The 13775-nt window shown below is 37.3% G+C and overlaps 1 protein-coding gene across 1 annotated transcript; it reads left to right on the forward strand.

The window, feature by feature from the left end:
- Positions 1-2649: 2649 nt before the first annotated feature.
- Positions 2650-10969, forward strand: LOC310634762 (vomeronasal type-2 receptor 26-like; the record flags this gene model as incomplete). The annotated part of the gene is made up of 5 exons (XM_083353298.1): positions 2650-2931; positions 4001-4429; positions 5454-5681; positions 8657-8783; positions 10065-10969. 5 exons carry the CDS (start codon positions 2650-2652, stop codon positions 10967-10969), a joined length of 1971 nt encoding a protein of 656 aa, XP_083209424.1.
- Between the last annotated feature and the right edge of the window lie 2806 nt (positions 10970-13775).

Here is a 13775-nt window from a genome sequence, read left to right on the forward strand (position 1 = left end):
GTAAAACCCAAAATCATCGTATCATTTTTTCCACCTCAAGCACAAAGTCAGGAAGGGGTTTCCAAGTAGAAACAAAAGTACTTATATTCTTTTATTTTATCAAAACAGTGAATTGGGCCATCTTTGCTAATTCCATCAGCTTTTGTAAATATTTGTCCATGGTGAGAATGGAAGCCTCCTTCCATTTTTGTGCACAGAGTAGTTTTGTTGCTGTCACCATATATAAAATCAGAGTTCCAAATTATTTTTCCGAGTATAAAATTGTTTTGAAACAATTTAGACTTTGACTTGTACAGATATTTAACCTTTTTCTTTGCCACGAAACCCTAGTTTCTTGCCAATGTTTTATAATCTTGAAAATTGAAGTTCTTAACAAATATTTTTGTTTTCTGTTTATCCAATCAGGAATTGACATCTGCTTTGCATATTTAACATTTTTTCCAATTTCCCTGCATCCACTTCATTCACTTTGTCAATATGCACAGTTTTTGTTCCTCTTCCTCCTCTCTGTATAATTATCAAAATCACAGCAATTACTTTGTCTTCCACTAAAGCCTAGGGGACTTCTTTCATCCACAGTAATTCTGAAACAAGGTAGATGTTAATAACCCTCATCAACAGATTTCACAAATATTTAGTCATTCTTATAAAAATCTGAAAATCTGGTCCACAAGGACCTTAAGGTTGATGAAGAATACATGGTGAGACTCCTGTAGGCACAAATGTACAGGTCGGAATTTTAATGCTGTCCTTTTAATGTGCCAGATTAAACTTTACCTTGCTTGATCAAGTCAGTGCATCTGTGTTCTTTGGCAAGAGAACTGTGCTTCTCCTTAGACAGCTCTGAGGCCAAAGACAGTGGGCACCTGTCTCACAGAACTACAGAAGATCTTCATCATGATATCTGAAATACTGCTGATGCTGCTTCTCCTGGTATCCCATTATCCATGTGGGACGCTGATGACCAAATGTCCATTGAACGTTGCAAAAGAGGGAGGTAACATATTTAATTATTACAAGTCAGGAGATTTCCTGATTAGTGGAATCATTTCTACATCAAGCACAGTATTTAAACCATACCTCTTCTTTAAGCCTCCATATCACAGATTTCAAAGGTAATTCCTGACATGTACTTAACGCTGGTGATTAATTTTATGTTTTCCACTATTTTCCTTTTAATAGGGATGGTTAGCTGGTATGAATGCTACAATTTTATGTTTTAATTTTTAACATTGACATCTATGATTCTAGTGGTCTACTGTTAAAATCTGTTCTGAATTTTGCAAGCCGATCCACAAAGTTCAGAAATATGATAAGCTATTGTTGGAAAACTTTCTGAAAGAAAAAGATGTAAAAGACATCAGAATTGGTCGGCAATCTAGTGAACCTTGGAGAGATGAGAGTTATTTAATCACCCTATTAAATGAATGTTTGATGTGGTGGTTAATGTTTCAGGTTAGAAATCATGAAAGCATGAACTCTAGTCCTTCCTTGGATATAAATTAAGCTGGCTGGCCCTGGATCAGTCACTTTCTCTTAATCCTAGGAAGAAGGCAATGGCAAATCACCTCTAAAAAACCTTGCCAGGAAAACTACAGGAACTTGTCCAGGCATTCGCTGAGAATCACCTAGACCTTTCCCAGAATAATTCCACTTAAATATTCCTCCAATTAGCAATCAAATCAACATAAAGAGACTTATTTCATAGAACCTTGTTTTTTATGTGAAAATGATTTTCTGAAGTGAATTTTAAATAAATGTATCCAGTTGCTAAGACAGGTGATCCATTACTATAAAATGCATTTCCAAGTCACCATTTGGAGAAAATAATGAATATAGAACATAGAGTTGGAAGCGACCTGGGAGGTCTTCTAGCCCAACCCCTGCTGGAGCCATTTCAAACAAATGGTGTCCAGTCTCTTTTTGAAAGCCTCCAGTGATGGAGCACATACAACTTCTGAAGGAAAGCTATTCCATTGGTTGATTGCTCTCACAGTTAGAAAATTTCTCCTTAGTTCTAGGTTGCTTCTCTCCTTGGTTAATTTCTATCCATTGTTTCTTTTTGGTGCTTTGGATAACAACAACAAAAACAACAACAACAACAGTAATAATAATAATAATAATAATAATAATAATAATAATAATAATAATAATAATAATAATGGAAGGGACCTTGGAGGTCATGGTTGGGATCAGATCTACAATTTCCATTTGGGATGATTTTGAGCCTGAAGAAAACCATTGGAAAGAAAGTCATTTGTGGTCAATAGGACTGTCCTTCTAATAGCAAGATCCAAAGAAGTCCATCTCCTGGCAAGGTCCAAGAAATGAATGATACAGGCATCTTACATTATTTTATTAGAGAGTGAATTTCTGAGAATATTTCCTGCAGTACAAAATAGGGATTGAGCTTTTGGTCTGATCTTCTCTTGCTTTCCCCTTCATGAGATCAATCAGAATCCAAAGCTGTTACATCATCCTGGGTTACAGATCGTTAGATTGTCAAACCTGTGCACTAGACGTATAATACAGCAATCCAAGTGATTAGTTATAAATGTCCTTAAAGGAACAGCTTCAGGAAATATGATGTGATTCTATGAATTGAAGATGAAAGCCAACTGCAGTCTCTTATCTTGCAGTATACCGAGTATGAGCTTCTGGCACGTCCTGCCCTTCTTCTTTGCCACTCATGAGATCAACCAGAATCCAAAGCTGCTACCCAACATCACCCTGGGCTACAGCATCTATGAGAACTTTTTCAATGCAAGGATAACATACGAGGTCATGATGGACTTGCTGTCTACAGGGCAGGAGAATGTCCCAAACTACAGTTGTGGAAGACAAAATAATCTTCTGGCTGTGCTTGAAGGGACCGATTCGGAGCTCTTTCCTTCCATTTCAACTATGCTGGGCATCTACAAAATTCCACAAGTAGGAATGAACACTGAAGCTAATTTCATTTTGTAAAGTCTAATGATAGTCTAAAAGGGGTCAGGTCATAAATAAAATGATTTAGATGACAGAGCTTAAAGGACGCCTGAACTATTCTATTTTCATCAGGCATTCAAATACCTTTCTTCATTCTTACATCATTGTATATCTTGATTGTTTTTTAAAGATACACAGGTTACAAAGAGATTTTTCAACTGAACGAACCTCCACCCATAGCTCAAATGAAGTGCTGTCAATCATCCTTTGCATGGAATTTGCATCCTCTTTTCCCACCCTTCTGCCTCCTCTCCCTGTCTTCTGGTCACTGCAGTCTTGGGAGAAAAAAAAACAACTTTTCACCCTTATTCCAACCAATTCCAAACAAAATCTCTAAGGATTGGAATTTTTATTTTTTATTTTTTTTATTTTAATTCCATTTATATCCTGCCCTTCTCCAAAGACTCAGGGCGGCTTACAAGCTTAGCAGTAGCCTTCATTCTATGTATATGCCTGCTTATTAGGGCTTTTGGGCCCCCCAAGCGGCATTATTACAAAGTCAGCTTAATTGCCCCCAACAATCTGGGTCCTCATTTTACCTACCTCGGAAGGATGGAAGGCTGAGTCAACCTTGAATGAATGAAAACAACACAGGCAAATGTTACTTTAAGAGAGTTTTTTCCCCCTATTTGCACCTAAAGAGAATAAAAACATACCCAGTTGACACTTTTCTTCCTGCTGCGTTCACATGACGTTCCATTTTCCCCAATCTACGATCAAAGCAAATCAAATTATATATATTTTTAAAGCCTTTACAATAAAAGAGCACAGCAAAAAAGAGAAAGTGTAATACAGCAATTTGTTATTGGGGAAAGGAAAATAAAAGAATAGGACAAGAAAACAGCATATCTAATGAATAGTTCTGTGCAGTTGTATAACTTGGTGAATATAATTGACCAGCTGATATGTGAGTAGAGGGTTAGGATCAGAAAAAAAACAACCCCTTAGAGGTAAGGGCTTATTTTTGTCCTTAAGAGCAAAGCAATCAACCATCTTTTCTGTTTCACCTTAGATCAACTATGGGGTCATCAGCTACATTCCAGAGCAGAAATATAATTTCCCTTTTTTCTACCGGGTGAGTCCAAAACAAGAACCTCCTCACTTGGCAATTGTCAAGTTGCTCCTGCATTTCCGATGGACGTGGATCGGCCTCGTTGCTCCGGACAATGAAAATGGAGAAAAGTTCAGAAGAACATTTGTGTCAGAAACGTTAAGGAAAGGTGTCTGCGTTGCCTTCTCAGAAAGCTTACCCACGGTTCCAAGAGCAGGGAGGGATAAGGACATCCTTCAATATTTTACTGACAGTAAAGTGAAAAGTATTGTTTGTCAGTTGGACTTTCAGTCCTCATTAATACTAGCAGTACTAATACAAAACATTGAAAAGACAAAAATCCTGTTTGAGAGAAAAGTATGGATTGCTACAGCTTTGTCAGATTTAAATGTGAGATTATTTTACCACATGGTTAATCTCCAGCATAACCATCTTTTATTATCCTTCTCAACTAAGGCAAAGAAATGGACACAATATCATGATTTTAATTCACATTATTCTGCTACAGGGAAGTTTGGGAAGGAAGCATTTCAGTGTTCTTATTCAAGCCCTTTGTTGTCTAAGAAAGTTTGGATCACATGCCTGGAAAAAGAGACCTGGGAAATCCCATCCCCAGATCTGGTTGCAAGAATCTTGTCTGAGGATGGCTCCAGTATTTCCACAACAATCCAGGTTGTGGCATCAGTCTCCAGTGCTGCCTTTTCCTCCCAAACGAGTAAGAGGAGGATGCCTTCTGGGGACCACCAGACACTCCAGATGGTTCAACCGTGGCATGTAATGCTTCTTCAATATTTTAATAATGGTTCCCTTTCAATTCTTACATGTTATCATAAAGATAAGCAGAGATGATGGGGATAACCCAAGAACAATTGCCTGTTTCTAATATTTGTTCTGACAAGATGAGACATTTTAGAGAGAGAGAAACAGATAGATTGTGCTGCTGAATCTTCTAGATTAAGCCTGGTGTGCTGATTGAGGATGCTTGTGAGAATAGGTTATGATTTCTGAAGAGACTGGAAGGTTCTTTTCACAATTGCTGAATAAATAAGCAGTAGGATGGGACAATACCCATCATGTTCTACTGAACCTCCGTCATTGTTGCGCAACATGTTTGGGATCTGAGATTACCAATTTCATCAAGCAGAGCAGGCTAAAATAATAAACTAAAAAGATCTGTATGTGTGTGAGAGGGAGAGACAGACAGACATAGACAGAGAGACAGAAAGAGTAGAAAGAGACTGAGAGAAACAATGGGAGTGGGAAAGAAAGAGAGGGAGAGAGGTAATTAGAGAGAAAAATAGAATCTTCCTACCACATTTGCATACAGAAGCGCTGCGATAAAGTACCTCTGCTTTGACTTAGTGCTCAAATGAGAATGTATACATTGCAAGGATGATTCTCCATGTCTTTTCAGCTCCATCCATTTCTAAGAAACTTCCAGATTTACAATTTTTCTGTAAATGACGTTTATTTGGATGAGTATGGAATTTCCACTGCTGACTTTAATATCATGGACTGGGCAGTATTTCCCAACAAATCTGCTGCTGGGGTGATAATTGGGAATATTGAGAAAGAAGGCTCTTCAGACATCAAGATCTCAGTCGATGAGAGCGCCATCATATGGCCAACATCTTTTAACAAGGTAACCAAGTCTGCCTCTATGTGGGTTTTATTGTTCACCTGTTCCTATGTATCCATGTGATTTTGTGGTTTATTAGTCTTTTAACTTATATGGAGAGTCACCACAGCTAAAAGGATAGGCTGAAGGAGACTATTTCTCCTGTTCCTATCAAAAGATCTATTCTTATGATAAAGGATATCTGGTTTGATGTCATAGCAATATAGATGTGGGGAGAGCAGAGCTTGATACTCTGCAGCTAATTTCCTTCTGCTAGAGAGCCTCAAAGGGCTAAAGGTCACCCCAGAGAGGCGACAACAAAGGAGGAAACCCTCATTGATCATGGGCAAATGTCAGTTAGCCCATTTGATCCAAGGAAATTCCTCCAAACTGACAGAAGAAGGACAGACTGCATTCATGCAGTCTGTCCAAGAGCTACTGACAGCTGGGAAGGGTGAGGACTAGCCCTATGAGAGGATCAATAACAGCATGACGTGGAACTGGATGAGAATATCCTGTTTCTAGCTATCATTTTTGAACACTATTCTCTGGAATACATCAGGAAAATAATGGAAATGGAACATCAAAACGTTTGCTTGATAGGAGATTTTAATACAATTGTTGATAGAAAATTAGATTAAAGAAGGAGCAAAGGAGGGAAAAAGGAAGAAAGACAGAATGGCAGAAGAAATTTCCATACAGGATACTTAGAGAGAAGGAAACCCCCAAAAGACCCAGTACACATTTTATTCGAATAGACATAAATCTTGGCCTAGAATTGACATGATATGGATGAGCTAAGTACTAATATATATGAGATTGAGGTAAAATCTAACATTTGGGCAGACCATAATCCAATAAAGCTGACCCAGAAAGAGGTAAAGAAGAAATCAAGATGGAGTTTGAATCAATCCTTGTTAAAAGAGAAACACTTTGTAGAGTTCTCAATAAAGGAAACTGAGTTTTTCTTTAAAAAAAATAAAAAGGAAGAGATTTAAATTCAGAATACATGGGACACAGCCAAAGCATATTTTAGAGGATTAGCTATAACATATATGGCTAAAAAGAACAAAGAAAAAAGAACAATTTACAGCACTAAGAGAAGAATTGAAGAAACTGGAATTAGAATTACAAATACATCCACAAAAGAAAATTGTGAAAAGACAAATGGAGACAGTGAAACATAAATTAAATTTAATACAGTCAGAAGAATTGGCTCTACAAATAAAAAGGGTAAAACAAAACGTTTTTGAAAATGCAAACAAGCCAAGAAGGTGGTTGGCATATAAACTGAAAAAAGAAAGAGAGAAGAGACTGATAATAAACTACAAGATGAGAAGGGTGACTTACAATGTCAAACTGATGCAATTTAAAAAAGAAAGACTTTTATGAAAAATTATATAGAAGGAATTTCTCGAGAAAAAATGATACAATACTTTGAAAATGCAAACCTACCAAAAATACTAGAAAACCTAAAAAATATATTAAATGAAAAAATTACAATGATGGAAGTGATAAAAGCTATTAAAAAACCAGAAAAACGATAAAACCCCAGGACCGGATGGGCTACCCGCAGAGGTTTACAAATGTCTGCAAGATACATTAAGTCTACCAATGAAGGAAGTGTGTAACGAGGTATTATTAGAGGCCAAACTACCAAACCCATGGATGGAAGCAAGTATTACTTTAATATAAAAGAGAAGATTCAGATTTGACACAGATAAAAAATTATAGTCCAAAATCATTATTAAATGTGGATTATAAGGCATAGGCATAATGCCAGAAAAGTTTGATAAACAAAATGTATATTTACCATTACATGTATTAACCGCAGCAAGGATTGTGTTTGCACGGCACTGGAAAAATGAGATAACACCACCAAAGGAAGCAATAATTAAGAAAATATTGGACTGGGCAGAAATTGACAGACTCAGATTGAGAATCAAAGGAAAAGAAGATACAGAATACTTCCAAATATAGAACTTATTTTTTATCAATGATTGGAAAAGCGGGACAGAGAGTAAGAATTTAACCATTATGTCTAGGCAAAAATCAACCCAGACAACACATTGTTCATTAAGCACAAATGAATTGTAATGATAGAAAACTAATAGAATACTTCGTTAAAAAATCTATTGCTTATGATGGGAATACCAACATTGTTGTGATGTAGAACGGAAAACATGTTGTTGGCTATCCCAAAGCTGGTTGTAGCATGTAAGGAAACCTTGGAGCATCACAAACCAGGGAACTGGTCTTTGACACTGAGGGACTTACGGTAGGGCATTTTATTCAGTGGAATCTTTGGTGTTCTCTGAGCTTGGTTGTTTGTTTGCAGGTAATTTCACTGGTTAATTTCCCAACTAAGTAACATCATCAATGCCTGATGATAACACTGATAATGTTATCTATTCAAGTAATGAAAAATCTGCAAACAGGCAGTCAAAACCAGAGAACATCAAGGAATTTACAATTCAACCCTGAGTTACACAGAGTTTCTTCTATTGAATCATTCAATGTTTTTTCAGAACTGGAGTCTTCTTTGAGACTGAGTTGATAGTAAATTGAGATCTAAGAAATACGTATTGTAAGAAGGCAGAGGAAATGTTGTGACAGATGGTGTTCTAGCAATTGCTAAGACAAGACGAAGTAACCCTTTGCTTTCCATGCTTTGGACTAGACTTTCCACAGTTTTGTATCTTTGACCAGTTGGCTGAAGCTGACAGGATCTGAAGCCCAAATGCAGAATAATCCTAGGATAATGATGATTGGACTGGAGAGTCAGCAGCTCTTTCTGAACATTAAGGGAACTCTGAGATCATAGCCTGCTGAAATGAAATTGTTAGTGGAGAAATTTCACTGAAACAAACATATTTTAATTGTATGTGGGAAAAGATCTTGAAAGTACCCTCTTGAATTCATGAACCCACTTTGGTGCTCACTTCCATTTTTAGAAGTAATCCCCTCATTCATACATTTCTGATTTTTTTTCTGTTCAGAAGGCCCCCTTTTCTAGGTGTACGGAACGTTGCCTCCCAGGATATACCAAGCTGATGAGAGAGGGAGAACCAGTTTGTTGCTATGACTGTTCTCCATGTATGGAAGGAACCATCTCTGTGCAGGAAGGTAGGTAATTCAAGAACAAAGAAGCAGCACCAGTCTTTTATTCTAAGGATAATATGGTAGCAATAGGAATTGCAGTTAGACTTATTTACTGCTTCATAGTGCTTTACAGCATGCTTTAAGCATATTGCCCCTCAACAATCTGGGTCCTCATTTTACTGACCTTGAAAGGATGGAAGACTGATTCAACCTTGAGCTGGTCAGTATCGAACTCCAGGCAGTGGGCAGAGTTAGCCTGCAATACTGCATTCTAATCACTGTACCACCACGGCTCTGGTATTAGCAAGATTTGTTCTCATATACCAATATACCATTAGATTCAAGAAACAGACTAAAAACACTGCAAGAACTGTTCAGTGAAGGTAAAATTCACCATGGTGGATGTTTTCACAAGTTCCTGAAACAATAACAAGCAATCTTGAAAAATATTGAGAGACCTTAAGAAACATGACAGCATTTGAAACACCTATACAAAACAAACCTAACCTCAAATTCTAGTAAGATATTTTTTCTGGCAATTGCAAGAACAAATTTAGGAGAGAATTGGAAAAATAGATATTTTGTCAGTGATGTCAGATTGGGAGGTCACTTTGGAGAATATGCAGCAATGACACAAATACCTACAGCATTGATTCCTGGCAGCATTAAGTCATGTGGACATGACCTCCCAGAATTCCTTGGGAGTCATGGAATTCAGGGAATTGGGGAATTCTGGCTGAGGAATTCTGGGAATTGAAGTGCACGTCTTAATGTTGTGTAGGTTGAGAAACACTGATCTACAGTATCTGTGATGAAGCTTAAGTAACTTTTTTTTAAAAAAAAATCGGTCTCGTACATGGAACACATTGCACAGCAGGATATATTTAAAGCTTTAGAACATGATTTTTAATCAGAAAGTTTTGAGATGAATCAAAACTAATATCAGATGCCAGCAAGAATCTTTACATTTTAAAGTAAAACACAAACACAGAAACAAATAGATTATATGTGGAAGTGGTGTGTGTCTGTGTGTCTCTCTCTCTGTTTGTGTTTATCCTGCTCACAGCTTGGAGAAACAACAAAAGGGAAGAGAGGAATGTTTTCCATAAACATAATTATCTACTTTATTCATGCTTAGTAAGTAAGCATTCTTCCCTTGCATTTCATTATTCTAATCATATCATTTTTAAAAAAATAGAGAGAAAAAAAACTTCATTGCTTTATCTACATCCTGCTTCTTGTCAGTTGGTCATGATGCGTGGAATACCATTGAATCACTATTTAAAAATTCGTTGTGTTTTTCAGATGTAGCCCAATGTGCAAAATGTCCACATGACCATCTCTCCAATGAGAAGCGGGATCAGTGTGTCCCCAAAGTTATAACTTTCCTGTCCTTCAGAGAAAACCTAGGTCTCATCCTAGCTGTCTCTGCCCTTTTTTTGTCTCTTATCACTGTCTTAGTTCTAGGAATTTTTATTAAATATCGAGAAACTCCCATAGTCAAAGCTAACAACCGTGATCTCACCTACATTCTTCTGATCTTTCTCTTGCTTTCCTTCTTGACTTCCCTTCTATTCATTGGTCAACCCAAGAAAGTGACCTGCCTTCTTCGACAAACTGCCTTCAGTGTTGTTTTCTCAGTTGCTGTGTCATCCTTGCTGGCCAAGACTATCATGGTGGTGATGGCATTTCTGGCCACAAAGCCAGGCAGCAAAATGAGGAAATGGCTGGGGAAATCTCTGGCCAATTTCATTATCTTCTCCTGCTCTGGTGTTCAGGTGGGCATCTGTTTCATATGGCTGGGAATCTTTCCCCCATTCCCAGATTCTGACTTATATTCCCAAAAAGAGCAGATTGTACTGCAATGCAATGAAGGTTCAGTCATCATGTTCTATTCTGCCCTTGGCTACTTGGGCTTTCTGGCTTCCATTTGTTTCTTGGTGGCTTTTCTAGCCCGAAAACTACCAGGGGCCTTCAACGAAGCCAAGTGGATCACCTTCAGCATGCTGCTCTTCTGCAGTGTTTGGGTTTCTTTTGTCCCTGCCTACCTGAGCACCAAAGGAAAATACATGGTGGCTGTGCAGATCTTCTCCATCCTGACATCCAGCCTGGGCTTACTTGGCTGCATCTTTGTCCCCAAATGTTACATCATCATTCTAAGACCTGAGATGAACTTGAAGGAGAATCTAATAATGAAAAATAATAAGTGAACTTGATTGTAGCAGTTATATTTTATCCAAATTATTGCTAAGTTAAAATAAGACGTTACAAACAGTTATTGTTTCAACGCTGCTAACATCGAATGCTATTGCTTGACAAGAGATAAAGAAGTAGCCATTTCATATGTTAAACCTGTGTATTGCTTTAAAAGGTTGGGAGGGGGCATGAGTAGAATTTCACCTTCAAGGCCATCTCTCTAGGTAAAGAAGATAAGACCTTGGCGGGTTTTCTAATGGAAGGGAAACTGATTCTTTAATTTAATTGGAGAATATGATTAATGACAAAATTAGAAAGGTGGAGAATTGTGTTTTAATATATTGTGCAAGGGGTGAAGATTTCAGATTCCAGCTTCCTTCGAAGAAGCATAAAGGACTTTTAAGGTAAACAATGCCTCAAGTCAGTTGAAAAGCCCACATATTTGTTCAAAGACTTTTTCTTCCTCCCATGTGATTAATCTTACTATCAATAAATAGCATAGTGAAGTTTGTTGATGTTTCCTCCACCAATTTAAAATCATGTTATTTGTCTTCTAATCTACATTTCTTCAATATCCATTCAATGTACGAGATGAATAAAGAAAGGAATGTACAGTGTTGTCACATTTCTTTACTGATCTGGAAACATACTGTTTAACTTTGTTTTGTTCAGAATCTGGCTTCGAGTCCTTGTGTAAATTTTTTAAAAGGACAAAGAGATATTGTCAGATTGTCAGTTCTCAAAAACATTCCATAGCTCAACATAATTTCTTTTAATTATTCATTTATTTTAAAAGATTTGTATTGCCACCTATCTTGTGATATATTTTATGTTTTATAATCTTCAAAAGCCATGATCTTAACAAGTATTGTTGTTTTCCGTTTATCCAATCAGGAAGTGACATCTGCTTTGCATACTTAATTTATCTTTCCAATTTCTATCCACCCTCTTTCTCCTGTCTCTCCAAATTTTAAGCTGGACCAGCCAAATGCATTTCGCTCAGCGTTCTAGTCCCTAACAGCAGCATGAAAATATGAGTCTCACTCAGGATTGTAGTTCCGAAGAGCAGAATGAGGATATGAGTCTCCCTCAGGGTTCTAGTCCCTAACATCTACATACTAGGCTGGCCCAGAGGGACTCTTTTCTCTAAAATCAGCAAGCAGGTCACTTCATCAGCCCTCATGACAACTGAACTGACCTTCAAACATAAAAACGGAATTGCTTTTTTTCCTTTTACTGACTACAAAGGTTGGCTCACAGAAGCAGAATAGCAAAAATGCCAAGCAAATAAAATGCAGATCCCACAAGTTTTTGAAACCAATTTAGAGATGTTTTATCAAGAAGATTTGCTAATTATATTTTTTAGATAAGATGCAAATCTCTTGCCAATGAAAACAATGATGAAAAAACCCAGAGCCAGAAAACTACAAAACAATCAGTCTGGTATCAATACCTGAGAAGATCATGTAAAAGATAATCAAAAACAGATCTGTGAATATCTCAAAGCAAATAAAGTTATAACTAGGAGCCAACATGGGTTTGTTAAAAACAGTTCATGACAAACCAAGTTAATTTCTTTCTTTGACAAAGTGACTAAATTAGTAGACCAACAAAATTCTATGGACATAGTATATTTAGATTTCAGTAAGGCACTTGGCAAAGTAGACCATAACCTATTTCTTGGTAAGCTAGAAAAATATGGGACAGACATCATCATCACCAGATGGATTTGTAACTGGCTGATAAACAGATCAATGAGTAATCCTTAATGATACTATGGCTACATGAAGTGAAGTAAGCAGCGAAGTACCACAACTATCCTCCTTAGGTACACTACTCATCAATATTTTCATAAATGACTTAGATGAGGGAGTAGAAGGAAGGGAATAAGCTGGCAGGAATAGCAACATCCCAGAAGACATATGCAGGATCCAAAAGGATCTTGACAGACTTGAGCAATGGGCTCTCTTCAACAAAGTGAAATTTAATGTGGAAAAAAGCAAGGTTTTACACTTAGGCAAGAAAAACAACAGATAGCTGTGAGAGGGACCTTGGAGTCCTCATGGGCAATCACTTAAACATGAGCCAGCAGTGTGTGGCAGCAGCCAAAAATGCTAATACAATCCTTGGTTGTGTAAACAGAGGCATAGAATCAAAATCACATGAAGTATTAGCAGCACTTTATAAAGCCTTAGTAAGGCCACACCTGGAATACTGCATCCAGTTTTGGTCGTTACATTACAAAACAGATGTTGAGACTTTGGAAAAAGTACAAAGAAGAGCAACTAAGATGATTAAAGGCCTGGAGACTAAAACATATGAAGAACGGTTGCAGGATTTGGATATGGCCAGTCTAGAAAAAAGAAAGGCTTGGGGTAACATGATAGCAGTATTCCATTATTTGAGGGGCTCCCAGAAAGATGAGGGGGTGATCTTATTTTCCAAAGCGCCAGAAGACAAGACAAGAAAGAGTGGATGGAAACTAATCAAGGATAGAAGCCACCTAGAAGTAAGGAGAATGTTACTAATGGTGAGAGCAACCAACCAATGGAACATCTTGCCTTCAGAAATTGTGGGTGCTCCATCACTGAAAGTTTTCAAAAAAGAGCCTGGACAACCATTTATCTTAAATTATAGAGGGTCTCTTGTCTGAGCAGGAGGTTGGATGAGAAGATCCAATTATATTATTTTATGTTCTATATTCTTAGTTTCTTTGAGTGAGGTATATGGAAATTCACAAAGGGAGAAATGAGACAAAGAATTCCCCTGGTGCTCTGTACTTGCAAATGACAAGAGCATTGATTCAGTAGAGGAAAGTGA

Source organism: Vipera ursinii, assembly GCF_947247035.1.
Source record: "Vipera ursinii genome assembly, chromosome: 2".
NCBI lineage: Eukaryota > Metazoa > Chordata > Lepidosauria > Squamata > Viperidae > Vipera > Vipera ursinii.